This window comes from Haliotis asinina, chromosome 1 (assembly GCF_037392515.1).
Source record: "Haliotis asinina isolate JCU_RB_2024 chromosome 1, JCU_Hal_asi_v2, whole genome shotgun sequence".
Classification (NCBI taxonomy): Eukaryota; Metazoa; Mollusca; class Gastropoda; order Lepetellida; family Haliotidae; genus Haliotis; species Haliotis asinina.
In genome coordinates this window covers 60,137,825-60,156,892 of record NC_090280.1, presented here as the reverse complement: position 1 = coordinate 60,156,892, position 19,068 = coordinate 60,137,825, and the positions used below count along the sequence as shown (strand labels likewise).

Sequence of the window (19,068 nt, the reverse complement as noted above, 5' to 3'; positions counted from 1 at the left end):
TACAACTTTTAATTTTACTATATGCCGATGATGCCGTCCTATTCGATAGATGACCCAAAGGATTACAGAAAGAATTAGATTCCTTGTAAAAGTATTGTGATACATGGACATTAACTGTCAATATAAGTAAAACAAGAAGTCTTATCTTTGGGAGTGAACCAACAAACACTTCAAAGTTGAAATTTTATTATATTAGCACTAGACTTGACATCGTAGACACACACAATTTACTAGGCATCGCATTTCATAGAAAGAGAAGATGGCTAATCCCAAGTATTAAGGATCTCAGTGACAGTGCCACTAAAGCCATGTTCAGTCTGTTAAAAAAGCACGAAACACCGACCTGCTGTTGGACTGTTTGCTGTCTGTCGAGTCTGGACCGATATTACCTATCCCTATTTATGGTTCAGAAATTTGGTGCATTGAAAATGTGAAGATCTGAAAAAAAAACATCCAAAATGTCTACAATCTATTACAGGGCTAAGGAATGCTACACTTCGATTTATGCTCTACCGGGAGTTCGGTAGATTCACGATCATTACAAGTACTTATAAACGTATCGAGGACGAGAAAGAGTCGCTTTTTACTGTGCCACATTGCCACAAAACATGGTTCAGAGAGCACTCAATATCAGTGAGTGAATTTAGTTTTAGTTTTACGCCGCAGGCAGCAATATTCCAGCTATATGGCGGCAGTCTGTGAATAATCGAGTCTGAACCAGACAATACAGCGATCAACAACATAAGCATCGATCTGCGCAATTGGGAACCGATGACATGTGTCAGCGAGTCTGACCACCCGATCCCATTAGTAGCCTCTTTCGACAAGCATAGTCGCCTTTTATGGCAAGCATGGGTTGCTGAAGGCCTATTCTACCACGGGACCTTCACGGGTCCACTCAATATCAAAATTAATAATATAAATACTATGTAAATTTTTAAAAGTTAACATATATATCATATATTATTATTGATACGATTTTAACCTCTGTCACGTGTCTTTGACTCAATGTCAAGGACACCCTTTCTTGGGTATAATGATTAAAAAAAACATCGTTTGATGGTAATATTGCTATTTTTGGTAATCAGCAATTTAACTTTATCGATTATATAATCAGTTCATATTTTCAATCACTTCCTAATAAACTGCTGACCCGTTGTACTAACGGGAACATAATCAGCTAGTAATTAGCCTCTGACCTCAGGCCTCAAGTATCATTCACTTTATGCAGTATTACGTCGAACCTTTTGTGTAAAAAAAGTTCACCACTGCACCCTGGTTTGTTTCTTGTTATTAGCAAATCATGGTAATGATGAAATTCATACCAACACTTTGGCAATGTTTTATCAGTGTCCCGATTTGAGAAATCGAGCCCAGGCCTTGATGAGTGAACGCTTTAGCAAGGAGAAGCTTTGTGTAGTATAACACATGCCAAAACACATGACGAAGCATAAACTAACCTTAGTGCAATTTTGTTTAAAGGCCAGCTATGGATCTCTGCGCATAATTGTGTCACGTAATCATTTCTATACTAGTAATAATTTACTGGGGTTTTTTAAAAATAGTAGAATCAACCTTTTTCGGTGACCAAAACACGATTCTTGAATTTCGGGGTTAGAACCTTGTTATCAGCATCCATGCTTGTCATAACATGTGATTAATGGGATCGTATGGCCAGATTCGCTGACGTTGATGCAAGTGATCGTATCCTGACTGCGTCGATTGATGCTAGCGATGTCAATCACATGCTTGTATGGTTCAGACTCAATTATTTACAGACTGTCATCATGTTACCAAAATACTGCCGAGTGCAGCGTTAAACATACTACAGCCCAGCGATCTTATTTTGGAGTAAACATATCCCATCATCTGTAGCTCTGTACCCGCTTCTCATTCACCTGATGAAGGAGTAAGCATTAACTCCGAAACGTTGTGTTCTCATTATAAAGAATTTGATATCCATAAAATTCTTCATTCTTATGTATTTCACTTCTAAATGCCCTTCAAAGACTTAAAACATTTAGATGATAATTCTTGCATTTTGAATCCTGTCTTTCCTCCTTCATGTCTGATCTGCAGAAGTTAATCTCATTTAAATCAACATTGATTTTACGATAATTTCACATTCATGTCTTTTTCATTGTGATTAAACTGTTGATCGTACTACACAATGTAAAAACTCCAATAGCTAACATATTATCGTTTCCTCAACACATCATCAGGTCATGTTTACATGTTGCATGACACAGTGGACACATAGTCCAGTGATGTTCCACATCTTTCAGGACACTTGTATCAGTCCCGTTTCACATATTCCAGGACACTCAATATAGTCTTGGTTCACATCTTGCTGGGCACTTGGTGTCAAGATCAGTAACTGATGAACCAAATGCAACACGGATGGTTTGATATGTATTATACAAGGGTCAAGGAGTGCATATGGGAAACAGTATACGTGGTGTGGACTGTAGACATGGCGTGTGGATGTAGTGAGCTGGAGTGTGCAAGTTATGTTTCAACATGTTCCAAAGTTAGAATTACTCATGCTTAAAAGTGTCTTTAAATGTGTTGTATGGTTTAAGTTACCATGGACAGGATTCATAATGTTTAAAGCTTTGATGTGTATTCCGCACATAGATGTAGTTTTGCGAGTGCATTCTGTGAATTGTAGTCTTGCAGCGGTGATACACAGTTCATGGTGTGTGTGTACATACATTAACTTTAAGATACACTAATATTTCTTATTCAAATACACTTGTAAAATCTGGATATCACCTTTACTGAGACTATGATCTGGTAGCAATGTTAAACAAAGCTTCATTGAAACACAAGTATAGTTTATGAATATACTTGTGTTGTAGTTACTCTGCTCCTGCTAGAAGAATGAAGGAACCAGGTGTAAATGGACTGACAGTCCCAGGAGGGAGTGCAGCCGGATAGACTGATGGTGCCAGGAGGGTGAGTCAGATGGACTGTCAGTATAAGGAGGAAGAACAGTGGATGGTCTGATTGTACCAGGAGGATGAACAGTCGGATGGACTGAGGGAACAAGGAAGGTGAACAATTGGATGGACTGGTGGTACAAGGAGGGTGAACAACCACATGGACTGATGGTACAAGGAGGGTGAACAGCAGATGGACTGATGGTACAAGGAGGGTGAACAACCACATGGACTGATGGTACAAGGAGGGTGAACAGCAGATGGACTGATGGTACAAGGAGGGTGAACAACCACATGGACTACATGAAGACAGAAGAGTGAAAAATCGGACAATCTGATGATGGCAGTCGATGGACTGTACTGACTGATATCCAGATGTTGAACAGCCAGATGGATTAACAAGACCATGATCAGTTAGAGGAAATGTGTGAACTTTTACCAACAAACTTTACTTAAATGCAGTATATATAATAGGTATTTAGAAGAAACAGGAATCAATTAGATATTAAGCATACTGACATGCAAAAGAAACTTTCTCTTGCAAATTTTGTTTACTTTATATTAACATAAGAAAATATAACCAAATGCAAATTGCCCATAGTTTTTGCCAACAACAATGGTTTGATTCTGATCAAAATCAACGCCCAAACACACCTCTTGACCACTTTGCATCAAAACAGCAAAGATAAAATGCATGTGCATACATGGTATAAATTCACCTCACAGCACAGAGCAGATAGTACTTCATCACTTTACAATGCTGGGGTTGACTTCAGCAGTTATTAAGTAGATGTGTGTGTGGTGTGTGTATGTGTGTGTGTGCAGTGTGACTGAGGATCCATATACACTGTGGGATGTAACTAAATTGTTTTCTTGGAATCTTTGTTTTGTTGTTCTGGTTTGTTACACTTGGCCTACTATTGTTTCACATCTTGCCAGACACTTGTAGTCGTGTTTCACATCTTGCAAGACAACTGGTGTAGTTATGTTTCACATGTTGCAGGTCACTTAGCCAGTCATGTTTCACATCTTGATGGACACTTAGATCAGTCATGTTTCACATCTTGCAGGAGACTTAGATCAGTCATGTTTCACATCTTGCAGGGCGATTGGCCCAGTGTTCTTTCACATCTTGCAGGACACTTGGTGTAGTCATGTTTCACATGTTGCAGTACACGTAGTCCAATAATGTTTCACTTACTGCAAGACACTTCCTTCAGTCATGCTTCATATCTTACAGTACATACACTCAGTCCATTCCCATTTCACAAGTTGCAGGACACTTCTTCCAGTTATGTTTCACATGTTGCTGGACACTTCTTCCAGTTATGTTTCACATGTTGCTGAACACTTCTTCCAGTTATGTTTCACATGTTGCAGGACACTTGGCCCAGTGTTGTTTCACATATTGCAGGACACTTCTTCCAGTTGTTTCACATGTTCCAGTTGTTTCACATGTTGCAGGACACTTCTTCCAGTTATGTTTCACATGGTGCAGGACACATGGCCCAGTGTTGTTTCACATCTTGCAGGACACTTCTTCCAGTTATGTTTCACATGTTACAGGACACTCAGTCATGACTTGTTACCTGTTACAGGAGATTTTAGCAGGTAAAGTTACATCAACATGTTGAGGTAAATTCTGTCACTCTATGTACCTCCTTTGTTAAACTTGTCATTATTGTATGTACATAACACACATGATTTAAACAAACTGGTACAATCACATTTCTGTTTTTAATATGTTAACACAAGAACACTGAGTAAGTGAGTGATTACTTTCTTGCTGATTTTAGCAATATTTCATCAATATCACAACAGGGAAGACCGGAAATTGGCTTCACACGTTGTGGGGAATTAATCCCATGTGAAAATCAAACTTGTCTCACACAACCCCACTTGCCTACCCAACTGACTCCTAACAGGGGGACACGCATACACAAAAGCACACACACACACCACCTTTGAAAATGACTTCTCCACCTGGCTGCCACATAGAAATGACCTGTGTGTTGTTGCTGTGCCGAGTCTAATTGAGCAAGACATTGTGAAAACTGCATACATTTGTCTAAAAGGGATGGCAAACAGCAACAGTGTTAATCACTATGTTTAAAATCCACACTGTAAATGTTCAAGCATGTCCTCTTCTGTTAATCTAAATCCTTTCAACACAGTCCTCAAACTGGATTTCTTGACTATGTAAAATTCTCACACACAACGCACTGATGATGCTTGATTCAACTGTGAATCTTCATGTGAGTCTGCAGACTACACGAATGTGTAAATTTTTTCCCACATTCAATACATTTATAAGGCTTGATTCCACTGTGACTTCTCATGTGTGTCTTAAGATTACCTGATCGTGTGAACTTTTTCCCACATTCAACACATTCATAAGGCTTGATTCCAGTGTGCATCCTCATGTGCTTCTGCAGATCACTTGATTGTGTGAATGTTTTCTCACACACAATGCACTGATGAGGTTTGATTTCACTGTGAATCCTCGTGTGCCTTGAAAGACTACTTGAATGTGTATCTTTGTTCCTGTGTTCATAAGGCTTGATTCTACTATGAATCCTCATGTGTCGCTGCAGGTTACTAAATCGTGTAATTTTTTTCCCACATTCAACACATTCATAAGGCTTGATTCCACTATGCATCCTCAAGTGTACCTGCAGATCACTTGATTGTGTAAATTTTTTCCCACATACTACACATTCATAAGGCTTGATTCCACTATGAATCCTCAAGTGTACCTGCAGAGTACTCAAGTGTGTAAATTTTTTCCCACATTCAACACATTCATAAGGCTTGATTCCAGTGTGTATCCTTATATGTCCCTTTAAACTACTTGATTGAGTAAACCTTTTCCCACATTCAACACATTCAAAAGGCTTGATTCCTTTGTGAATCCTAATGTGTGCCTGCAGAGTACTTGATTGAGTAAACCTTTTCCCACATTCAACACATTCATAGGGCTTGATTCCACTGTGAATCCTCAAATGTGCCTGCAGACTCCTCGAATGTGCAAATTTTTTCCCACATTCAACACATTCATAAGGCTTGATTCCACTATGAATCCTCATGTGTACCTGCAGAGTACTCAAGTGTGCAAATGTTTTCCCACATTCAACACATTCAAAAGGCTTGACTCCACTGTGAATCCTCAAGTGTACCTGCAGATTACCTGACTGTGTAAATTTTTTCCCACATTCAACACATTCATAAGGCTTGACTCCACTGTGAGTTCTCATATGTTTCTGAAGATGACTTGAACGTGTAAATGTTTTTTCACACACAATACACTGATGGGGTTTCATTCTACCATGAACCTTCATGTGTGTCTGCATATGATCTGGATCCAATTGAATCATTGCCTCTTTAACTAATGTCAACATTAAACTCATAGTAGACACATAGAATCCTTAATGCATCATTAGTTAATGGCACCATTAAAGTAGTTGTATCAAACACTTATTTGCACAACATTATCTAATGGCGTCCTAATGTAAATATTTTCATGAACTTTGTTGATTCCGCTAAATATTTCCCACAATTCCCCAAAGTAAACACTACTCTAAAGCGCTACTCTTGGTCATCTGTCTAAATGGCATCTCTAAACTTAAGAACAAAAAAAAATATTTCAATAGCTGTGGAGAGACACATCTCAATCATTCCAAACACGAATACTGAAGTAATGTTTCCGCCATATTGGATACTTCAAGTTTCGTGACAACATGACACCATTGAAATGTTTGTACAAGAGATTTTCAATGATACATTAGTTAATGAACATTTAATGGCATGTTAATGCTTATTAAAGTTTGATACAACCAGGTCCTGATTATGTAAATCTTCTTCCACATTCAACATATTCATAAGGGTTCCATTGTCACTCTCATGTGTTTCTGAAGATAACCTGACATTGTTCTACGGTTTCCCACATTCAATACATGCATAAGGCTTGATTCCAATATGAATTCTCATGTATGTCTGCAGACTACTTGATTGTGTACATGTTTTCTCATCGTCATGTGTTCCTGCAAACTACTTGAATGTGTATATATTTTCCCACATTCAAAACATTCATAAGGCTTGATTCCACTTTGAATCCTCAAGTGTTTCTGAAGATTAATTGAATGTGTAAATATTTTCTCTCACACAATGCACTGATGAGGTTTGATTTCACTGTGAATCTTCACATGTCTGAAGATCAGCTGATTGTGTAAATGTTTTCTGCCATTCAGCACACTGAGTCCACTGGATCACTTGGTTCTTCTAGGTTTCATTAGGGATTCTCCAAACTATCTATTTTCATGGTTCCAGTTACAGGTTCCTTGATGAGATCACCAGTTTCCAGGGTTCCAATGATATGTTATCTCTTGACATCACATAGTTCAGTGGTGTCAATAAATATGTTTTATGGACATCTTTTATTTCCAGCAAATGTCTTTAACAGACTTCATTTGTTTCAGTGACAGGGAAGGAATTCAGTGGATTGCTTTCAACTTCCATCATTAAGCTGTTGGTGCTATGGTGTAACCTGAAAACAGGGAATGTCATCACACTCTCATTACAACTAGGTAGGAACCATTTGAACTCTTAATGACAAGATGTATACTTGTTCTCTCTACAGTTGTACAATGGATTGTATTCAGCTGTTTGGCATACTCTCTTACTGATGGTATACCTAAAGGCTATGATTTGATCTTCATCCTGTCAAAAACTAAATAGATGTACTGCAATGTGGTCTACAGATGGAGGTGGTTCAAAGCGATGAATATACAGAGAATCTCACCCAAGTGTCTACTGATATCAAATATATCAACACAAGTTGATAAAATACCAAATATTTGAGGCTTGCCAAGGATATTTCTATCTTTATCAACAAGTGTTGATATAATTGATACCTGTAGACACGAGGAGGAGGAGATTCTATTTACCATCCAAATTCATTCTTCATGAATGAAAAATGTACATTTCTCAACACTGTACTGCCATTAGATTTGCAGTGCAGCAAGGTTATAGCATTGTGCCATCATCAACTTCATGACATCATAGCAGTTTCTGGTCATAGTACAAAATCTACTGTCAAAACAATGATCTCACACAAGCGAGATCTCCTGTGGAAGGCAGTTTTGGATGATACATTTGATTAGTATTCCATTCAGTCCAAATAATGTCATTAGCACACCATAGCTTAAAAACACTGTACTGAAATAATTAACTTATGTCTTCATGTGAGCATAATTAGACCTATCAATGATCAGTTTAATCACATAATAACATTGCAAAATAGAATAGATCCATTGTCAGGCTTGACAAAGGAAAAAAGTGAGTCTAGAAGATCTGCAAATTCACCCGCCACTGCAGATGCACCCTCCACTCTGTCAGGAATGGTTTGGCTGACTGTTGACATACCACACAGTCGTATAAGGTCATGGGGTTTTAGGCTGTGGGGCCAAATCACCTGCAAATTTGCAGAGAAATCCAGGGTACACTCACACCTAGTACTAATAAATACGAACACATTCATTTGCGAAAAAAAAGGGTCTACATATAACTATGATTTACCCCACTAAGGTTTCACCTCACTGGGTGTACCTCCAATTAAAAATAAAAACAGTAAAGTGTATAAAATGGTAATTCATCTGTTCGAGAAGCAAAGAAAAATATCACATATCACAAGCTCGATATATGAAAATCTGAGGGGCCTCAGATGATGGAGGCTTCCTTTCACTACCCCATACGCAGAGCGCTTCTGAAGTAGAAAAAATGTGTGGGTGCCCCACATGTATTTCTCTCTGACCGAGAGAAACAAATCCTGGAGCGATCGTGATACATCTTCTACGAATGATACCAAATTCCAAAACAATTTCTAGAACTCTATTTGTGCATGTTCAGTGAGTATGTTGAAAAATGGAGACGTAATTGATTTTGTTCACAAGCAATGTATTTTATGGAAAAATAAAGATATAGACTACACACCTCATGAACGTCTCCCACTTGAGGTTCCAGAATGCCTAATCATACATGGATTTTTCCAAAATATAGAAAATTTGTATGATGGAGCCTGTGCAGGATGGGCCCTACAGTATATAAAACTCGTTAGACATTTAGCAAAGAATTGCCCATGTAAGAATGATCAATGTATTTTCCTGCTACAATCAGGTGAACCAGAACCCACTCAAGGGTTTAAATTGGAAAATATGCTTCATCAATTACCAAACTACGATGGACCAAAAGGGTTGGAAGTAGCAGCACCACCATGCAGTAAACATAGAAAAGCTCCTGAGGTTCCGGAAGGAGTCTACACAAGCAAAAAGTTTGCCATAGCCAAATACGAAGGGAAGAATAGACTGTTGCTGCTTCTCAATTCACTGAGTGGAGAAACGTTTCCAGTCTATGGGTACAAGATACAAGAAACAATTCGAGACTTCGGTGGGATAAAACACCTACGGTCGGTGGCCACTCACCCACATCGAAAGAGAAAGATGATAGAGAAGTTGAGTTGATGCTTCCAGATCTTTGGCGAGAATAGGTTCTGTGGAAAAATACATGATATTTTTTTTCTACATGGACTGGATGCAGACGAAAAAACATGAAACAAAATGAGCATTTATTCTCAGGTTCCAAGCAGTTTTGAGAGTATAACTCACAGTTTTCTATTTACTGTATGAAATTTTATTGGTTGGAAGAGGTGAACGAAATCAATTACCTCTCCATTTTCAACATACTCATGGAATATGCACAAACAGAGTTCTAGAAATTGTTTTGGAATTTGGTATCATTCGAAGGAGATGTATCCAGGATTTGTTTCTCTCAGTCAGAGAGAAATACATGTGGGGCACCTACAATTTTTTCTACTTCAGAAGCAGTCTACGTAGTGGGTAGTGAAAGGAAGATTCCATCATCTGAGGCCCCTCAGATTTTCATATATCCAGTTTGTGATATGTGATATTTTTCCTTGACCTGACCTGATCTCAGCACAAGCTTCCCGCGGTAGTTTGGTTCCGGGCATTCTATACGCTGTACTTTTTATTTGTAATTGGAGGTACACCCAGTGAGGTGAAACATTAGTGCGGTACTTCATAGTTAGATGTGGACGTTTTTTCACAAACGAATGTATTCCTATTAATTAGTACTAGGTGTGAGTGTACCCTAGATTTCTCTGCAAATCTGCAGGCGATTTGGCCCTGCAGCCTAAAGACCCCATTATCTATACTACACACACTACTGCAGCAGTATCCGAACAAATCAGACGGCTGGTTGACACTAACTATCAACTTGACCAGCCACCATTGGAGATGGCAATGGAGCACCGGAGAAGGTGAGTTCAAAACTTGAGCACCACCACTCCTGATGTGCAGACACAGAAAATATTGGAGAGGCCATAGTTGATGCTGTCCCCCTAAGCTGTCTCAAAAATGTCAACATTATCACTCTTACCAGGAATTGCCCCGTTCATCATCACTGACAATTCAATGCTGGGACAGTTATCCGCTTCGTGGGACCACTGTCAGGGCACTTCATAGTCATCATCAAGGTTCCTGTAAACAAATAGTGGTCCACCATTGCAAATGTTACCCACAATAGCACAGTGACAAAATCCAGACAACACACTCTTCGGTTAACCAGACATGTCCCAACCCATAAAATCCGGGCAAAGGGATGCTTGCTATTTGACAACACACTGGATACATAAGCGAGCAGTGCACTGGAGTAAAATCAGAAGATGGCATGGGTAATGGTGGCAAAGAACAATCTGAGTGGTGCTTCAAATATTGAATAAAATATATTTCACATGAGTAATTATTAAATATAGGGTTGGAAATCTGAGAGCACATCCCAGGGACAAAATGTGTGTGTACCTTTTTAATGGTGGCGATATTTTAATTTGACATGAAAAAGTTTTTTCAACCAAAGCAAGGTTAGTACGATGCCAACCTTTGCTCACTTCAATCACATACAGGCAGACTGGTGATTTTCTCTCTGTTGCACAAACCTATTTGCAGCACAGTTTGTATGTGCTTTGCTAGAGAGTCACTATTTTACCGGAAGTACATTCTCAGATATGGAACTGAAACAGACCAAAGCGAAGGCCTTGTACCACAATACGTACCGTACCATGGTAAGAACGTATGGTTTCAGCCCTAGCCCTCAGTCCAGAGGGTTGTACCGACTCTCTGTGGCCACTCTGTTATTCTGTTCATGCAAATAAAATTGTAATGAGCTTCATGAGACTTCGAACTCTTGTTGAATTCATTCCCAAACAGTAAGACCAGCACGCCAGTTAGAGGTTCACCCAAACCCTCACTTGGATCCAAGACCCTTATCATAACAGGTGCTTGTGAAATAGTGATTTATGCTGACGGTCTGGACTGAGACGTAGTGATATCGAATACCACCACCTGAGGGGGAGAACCTGACTGAATAAACAAGAGTCATCAGAAGATGACATAGCAGCCTGACCCCCACATATTTGAAATCATCTGACAGTTTTTTGGCAGATGTATGAAAAGGATTTTTTTAGCTACAATAAGAACATTGTATCAAGGTCAGGCAGATGATGAACACAAACAGACGTCAAGTCATACATAGTTGTTAAGTGTAATTATATAAGCTTTGTGAGATAAAGGAATATGTGGACTAATGGTAGCAATTGTGGACTGTTGATTTTTCTTTTGCTATCAGACATGCAGGTTCAAATCCATGTAACTTTTCTTTCTTTTTTTTTTCAAAGTTGGTTTATCCAGTCTACAATGTTTAACTTAACTGTTTCATATCAAATGCAAATATTGTGATTTTTTTCTGCAGTTTGGTAATCTATGTACATTGTTGAAACAAACTTTAATTAACATCATGTAAATTTCTTTATTAAGACACGGACCATTCACCTTTTCAAGTCAGTCTAGTTTCCTTTGTTCCCAATATTTTAAAATTCATATTTTACATATTTTGATCTACTTTAGGTTTTTACCCTCTTGAATACTACAGTTCTTGACAATGAATCAGAAACTGAGATTGATGACTGTGTGAATGAAGAGTAATAGTGGATGTTTTGTATCTTTAAAGTGGATAAGTTGTGAATAATTACTCTGTGAAGTCTTTTGAATACTGACTTTAACACTTGCATGGTGTTAATATGAACCTGTGGTGACAATGAAATTGTTAATATGAACCTGTGCTGACAATGAAATTGCACCCGAAATGGGCCCCTTTGAGGTCAAGATTTGTGATTTTTAGTGCAACATGATTGGTTATTGTAATAACATACGATGATTGAGATGTTAACTGTGTATTTGCTAAAACTGGTTGTAAATGCTGACTTGTAACACTTACTAGTTAAAATGAAGCTGTGCCCAAAATGTAGCTTTACCCAAAACAGGCCCCTGTGATTCTTAGTACAACATGATTGGTTATCATGCTTGCATGTTGTAAAATTGACCCATGGATTACATTTGCAAAGAATGCTGTGAAAAATGACTGAGTTTTGGGGACACAATTGGCAAGTAATTGACTTAACAATGTTTTGCAACCCTAATTGGGCCCCTTGAGGTTAAAACATTATGATTGACATTGACATGTTTTCCAGCATGACTACCTGTCGTAAAACTGCTGTAATTTGTATGTAAATAAATTGACAGTTGTAAATAAGTCATTATGGCACAGTGATATTTCAGACTCCTTGTTACTTTTCATGGTAACAAAAAACCCATTTTGGGCCCCTCTGCAGTGAAATGACACCTCAGATCATGTAAAATGTAGCATTTTTATGCAAAGTTAACTTGTCTCTAAACAAATAACATGTTTTCAGCCAATTCTGTTAGTGGGCCAAAAACCACCCTTATCATACTTTGTCCTTTGAAAACCGTATAGGTAATCAAATATTTTGGCAAACACTGATGGATCGGCAAATACTGGAGTGGCGATCTGGTATGGTTTGGCAACCAGCATCGGTTCTGAGATGTAGGCTGGTGTGACGATCTGGATTGGATGTGTGATCTGGTTTGATAAGAGAAGATATGGAACAGTACTGTGATCCAGTTCAGCCATGTGATCTAAAGCACTGTTTCAATCGAGAATGATGTACTGGTCCATTGCACTGAACCAAACAAGAGTAACCCTTGTGTGAAGGACTGAACCAATCAGGAAGGGCACACAGGTCAAAAAGGCCAAACCAAACAGAAGTCTTGCACTGGTCCAAAGCCTTGTACCATATGGTAACGGTATCCTGGACTGACATGTTCCTCCAACTGAAAACAGTGCACTGGGGTGAAGCATTGTTCCCAATCTAAAACGGAGCAGTGGTCTGAAGTGTTGATCCAGTTGAAAAAGGCACACTGGGCTGAGTGTTGATCCAGTCAAAAGCGGCACATTGGGCTGAAGCTTTTTGAACCAAACAAGAGGAGTCAACTGAAGTGAAATGGTGCACTGGCTCCATCTTCCCTTTCTGACAGTGAAACTCTGGTACAAAGTGACAGGTTGAACTGAAACGGCACTCTGGCATTTATTGACAAACCAATCAGAAGTAAAGGGGCGCTCTGGAGAGTCGAACTGTGTGAGAGCAACACAGTCTAGTGAACACTCGACATATACAGTATTAGTGCACTAGGCAGAAAAATCCAAATTAACATGGATTGTTGAACTTTAAACAGTGTTTCATCACCGGGGTTAGGGGGATCATCATAGACAAGCTCGCACTACTGTAAGTCACTGTACAGGGGTCCAAATAAGGGCCATATCAGCATATATTGTACGGATACAAAATATGCACAATATATATACAATATCTGTCCTTTCACTTCAACCCTTGGATGGGTGTAAAAACAAACTGGTCAGTTTGCTGGCGTATGTCTTTAAGGTCCACTGATTCTAGACAACAGACAGTCAATGTATTTACATCGGTATAGTAACTGCTAAAATTTTCACCAAGAAATAACTGAACAAGGATCATGTTGTAAAATATTTAAGCATATATTTCTATTGTCTACATAAAAAATAACACATTCATAAAACATATTATCTAGCCTCATGTAGTTTTGATTGATCCACATGACTCTGATAAAAAACCATGCACATCCATCACGAGCCACAAGCGGGAGTATAAAAGTCTTGTAATCCCACTACGAAAGTCATATCACCCCGCTACGCCTCGGTGACGACGCGAAGTGCATCGACAAGCCTTTAGTAACGTGTGGTGCACTGAAGTCAGATGATCAGCTGGTGTCAACATGGCAGCAATGAAACGTTTAGCCACAACATCAGAAGAAGGATTTGAAAGTCGATTCGATGCGTGTTGTTTTGTTTTGATTTAGTGAAATCATTCAGCTAGATAAATGTGTTATCACATCATGTCAAGGGAAATACAGGGTTTTATCAGTCCCTCGTAAGGTTTATTCCCCGAGCCGAGGCCAAACACATATATATCTCTGTTAGTGCGATCCACTTCATGAATGCGTACTCCAACAGTGTCCCCTTCATTGAAAGAAGTACTTTTCAACTTGGCATCATAATGAACTCGCTGCCTGTTGGCTACCTTCAGATAGTTATCTGTTGCAGTTTTCCGAACCTTGCTGTGTGGTGTGTCAGGTTCTAGTAGAACTGCTCGAGTGATGTCCCAAACAATGAACTCGCCAACAGAAAGTGGTCCATCAAATGGGTTACCTCTAGCTGGAATGAAGTCTGGATCCTCCACAGATGTTATCTGGAATACTCTCTGCTGTTGTGGATCGACTGTTTCACAATGTACTGTGGTCCTCCCAAACACTTCTATTCCAGTTCCGACTGTTCTTGCACCATCCAGAAGCTGGTACTCCTCCCCAGAATCACTTTTAGTAGACTGAGATGTGGTCTGGTTGATGTCTGAACAATCACTTGAAGTCTGGTTTGTCATTGGGCTGATGTCTGCTCTCCAACTGGTTGAAAAGACCTGTTAAATCGTCCTCATCTTGCTGAAGTGGTCACGCATATGTAAGATCCACTTGAAGTCACGATCTGGTCTGCTGGTCATGTCAATTAAGTCAATCTGGACACGGATCAGGAATCCAAGTGAGATAATGGGCTCCCCTGATGCAAGTTTCTTGACTGGCATGCGCATGGAACATTCAAGGCAAGTGCTGAGGAAAAGTTTAACCAAGTCATGTCTGATCCATGAGTAGTTAGCCTTGATCTCATACCATGTTTTGGCATGTCGTTAATGACCAACTCTTGTGTGACATCTGCATAAGAAAACCAAGGATTTAAATTTCTGTTTCATTGAAATCCACATAAAGAGGAAAATGTTGATTAAATAATGTATTAATTATAATGAATACTGTGAATGTATAGTATTCCCAGAAATTACTGAGAATCATGTTGCGTCATGTAACTCATTACGTTTATTAACTTCTGGCGTTTTACTTACATAAACATGTTAAAACATCATCCTTTTACAGTCTCAGTCTTGTTTTAGTACTTTGTTAGACCTCCTCGCTCAGCAATGCATGCCTGAATACGCCTAGGCACACTACCCATCAAAGTTTGTAGGTAATCATGTGACAGGGTATCCCAATATTGGACCACCTCGGCCTTCATATCTTCAATATCTCAGTCCCTTTTGGTTTATTCTGTCCATCATGACTCCCCACACATTCTCAATTGGGTTTAGGTCTGGGCTGTAACTGGGCCAGTCTAAAACTTGAACATTTTCACCCGACAACCACTGTTTTGTGTAGCACGCAGTGTGTTTTGGGTCATTATCATGCTGGAAAATCCAATCATCTTCATACAATGTTTGTGCTGTTGGAAGGTGACCATTTAGAATGTCAACGTATCTTTCTTTTGTCAAGTTTCCCGTGAAAACACACAATGGCGTCACTCCGCGAGCCGATATGCCACCCCACATGTGAAACTTCGGGCTATGTTTTGGTCGCTGGTAGATAGGTTTGACAGTATCTTTGGTCCAAATTTTCACACAATTAGGGAAAAGCCAAACAGAACTTTCATCCAAAAAGAAAACATTATTCCAATCTTGATTTTCATGAGCCCGACACCAGTTTAAACGTTTTTCCTTTTGTGCATCTTTCATCAACGGGAATTCCACGTTTTTTCACCCAATTAAGTCTCTGTAATTCCTGCCTAACTGTTTCATTGCATACCTGAGGACTTCCTCTGCTGATCATTTCATTTCTGATGTTCTCAACACTTTTCAATTTGCCCCTACTCACAATCTGCCTAAGTCTTCGGCGATCCACACCACTGAATTTCCTAGGCCGACCTGCCCCTGCTTTGTGCTCTATCCCGGTTCCTGTTTGAATATTCTTAAAAGTTCTGTATACTGTAGACAGAGGAATACCATGTCTACAAGCTAACACTTTAGCATCAGCCTCACCCCTTTCAAAATCATCTAGAATGGGCTTTCTTTTCTCTCTTGCTGTAAATTCTGCCATGTCAGCACAGGAAGCCGTCTGCTCAGACGAGGGAGATAACTCTTGACGTAATGAGCTGCCTTCTAAGCCTTCAAGAGTTCTCCCTTATTTAGTATGCTTAGTGCATAGTGAAAGCCCTATTTCCAATCTTAGCATCATTAGAAAAAAAACAAAGATTTTCTCACTAATTTCTGGGAACACTGTATAACATCCCGTTTAACTGTGTCAAATATATCCTCCTTGGTGATGACAGGGCATGATGATTTCTTGCAGAAGAGAATCCTCCAAGATCCTATCTTTTGTAGCTTGAAGTGCTTAGCACACCAGAACTTGAAATGACTGCCAGCTGAACACTTTACACCTTTATCCAACTGCAGATCCTCCACAGCTTTGTCATATACTTCTTGGGTGATACAAAAGGTTTCTTGTTTTTCCTTGTTAAGCTGCGCTATGTGGTCATCCAGCAGTTTGTAAAAACTCGCCCTCTGTTCCTCCACTGTCCACTGGTGTGTGATAATCTCTTCAGCTGATAACTGGTTCATGCTCAAATCTATTCCCCTTCTATACCCATTAACAGTGTAACACCTCTGACATCTGTCATACCTATAGCCCAGTATATCTACATTTAGTTAAAACAACAAAAAGATTTCACCTACTTATAATCCATGAGAGTAAAGGAAGAACCGAGTAACGATGAAAGCTGGATTAACAGATTGAGATTAACAGATTAAGATTGACTGGAACTGAGTAAACAATTTATATTAATTAACTTAAGGTTGTTTTTACAAACATATTATATTTCTAGAGAAACCTGAACCTGAGTTTGCTTTTTCTAACACTGTTCCAGGAAATACCGAATTGATTTATTGTTACAAGGTGTAGGTGGCATGTGGGTATTCTGGGAGGAGGGGTGCAGGGCAATTAACTACCTGGACATTACCCACCTGAGAATATTATTGCCTGGTCATTTCCCCACCTCTTTGAAATGCAGTGTTTTATAATGACTACTGATCATTAGTTGAGACTTACATCGGAATGAATTCAAACTTCCTACTTTTAACTATGACTTTGAGATATAGGAGTTGGGGTGGGATTAGAGACAGCAGGTATTAAGTCTTTAATGCAGGTATTAAACATCTCACTGTAAACAGTAGGAAAATAGGTAAATCACTAAGTTTTTCCTTGCAACAAAAGATCAAATGGCAGCCTAAAAAACTGATTTTTTCTACAACCAACAGCAGCATGTAAGAATGGTGTGACATATTGTATTATGTTTACATTATATTTACATATATGAAAATAAATTTTGTGTTTCTAAATATTCACTGGTTTGCATAGGTGTAGGACTGCAATCTCAACCCTGACAGATTTGAGCTTATATTGGTAGGGATTGTGATTGTATGGTTTCTTTCATGTGTTTAGAGTCTACTAGTAGGATCAGAGATTCTACGAGTAGAGACTCCAATCGCAATCTCTACTGGTAGAAACTCTGATCGTAATCTCTACTGGTAGAATCAGAGATTCTAACCAGATCGCAATCTCTACCCTGACATATATATATCAATTACAAAATCTGTAGCTCAAGAGGCAAAGTAACACTGTTCATTAAACAAAAGGTCCTCAGTGCAAAACAATAGCCAGTCTTACTATTCCTCAGAAACAAATTACGTCTGCTCTAATGAAAGTAGAGTTGTGAAAGGTATGTGACATGAATCACTGAAAATCATTGACAACTCCAGGTGCCACATTCAACGCATGCAGGTGGTCATGTGTTGTCAATTACAAAGTGTATGTCCACTCAGACGCCAATGCTCTGTGAAGCTCATCTCTCAGCTCAACATCAGCCTCATTTCTCAATTGTGATTGCAGTCGGATGACAATGCTTTGTCCAGTTCAAACTTCCTACATGCTAATTGCGTGTAGCAGATCCTGATATGACAGATATTGCAGGTCTGAAACATTTAAAGGAGTTACAAAACAAATCAGGACAATTTTAGTCTGGTTTATGTAGAATGACACTGACATGTTTCAATGTCCATCTCAAAAATTACCTCGCAAAACCATCACCTTCAAAACATAGAGGTAGCTTGAACGACTTTGGTCTGTTACAAACAGTAGATATAAACGCCACAGGCTTGTGTACGTGTGTATTGGTACAACTGAATAAATATTAAGCTGAAAACAGACAATGTTGAACTGTGGAGGTTACGGATTCCTTTCTCCTTGTTGAGTAAATGTAGAATAATTGAACGGCAAACAAAACGAAATGATAATATGTGGATTGATTTTATTTTAGGAATTTGTTGGTGTTGTGTTGACCAAAACATTTAGATGATAATTCTTGCATTTTGAACCCTGTCTTTCCTCCTTCAGGTCTGATCTGCAGAAGTTAATCTCATTTAAATCAACATTGGTTTTACGATAATTTTACATTCATGTCTATTTATTGTGATTAAACTGTTGATCGTACTACACAATGTAAAAACTCCAATAGCTAACATATTATCGTTTCCTAAACACATCATCAGGTCATGTTTACATGTTGCATGACAGTGGACACATAGCCCTGTGATGTTCCACATCTTTCAGGATACTTATATCAGTCCCCTTTCACATATTGCAGGACACTCGGTATAGTCTTCTTTCACATCTTGCTGGGCACTTGGTGTAGTCATGTTTCACATGTTGTTTCACATGTTGCAGAACATGTAGTCCAA

The 19,068-nt window shown here is 39.0% G+C and overlaps 2 protein-coding genes across 2 annotated transcripts; both read right to left on the bottom strand.

Annotated features, from left to right (window-relative positions):
* Positions 1-3,823: 3,823 nt before the first annotated feature.
* On the bottom strand, positions 3,824-6,972 carry LOC137295426 (zinc finger protein 135-like). The gene has a single exon (XM_067826794.1). The coding sequence runs from the start codon at positions 6,347-6,349 to the stop codon at positions 5,180-5,182; it is 1,170 nt and encodes a 389-aa protein (XP_067682895.1). The 5' UTR covers positions 6,350-6,972; the 3' UTR covers positions 3,824-5,179.
* Positions 6,787-7,311, bottom strand: LOC137274152 (zinc finger protein 121-like; the record flags this gene model as incomplete). The annotated part of the gene is given in 6 exon segments (XM_067807179.1): positions 6,787-6,829; positions 6,831-6,877; positions 6,879-6,970; positions 6,973-7,151; positions 7,153-7,235; positions 7,237-7,311. Coding segments are annotated over 6 exon segments (519 nt in total), but the record flags the coding sequence as incomplete, so codon positions are not given.
* Between the last annotated feature and the right edge of the window lie 11,757 nt (positions 7,312-19,068).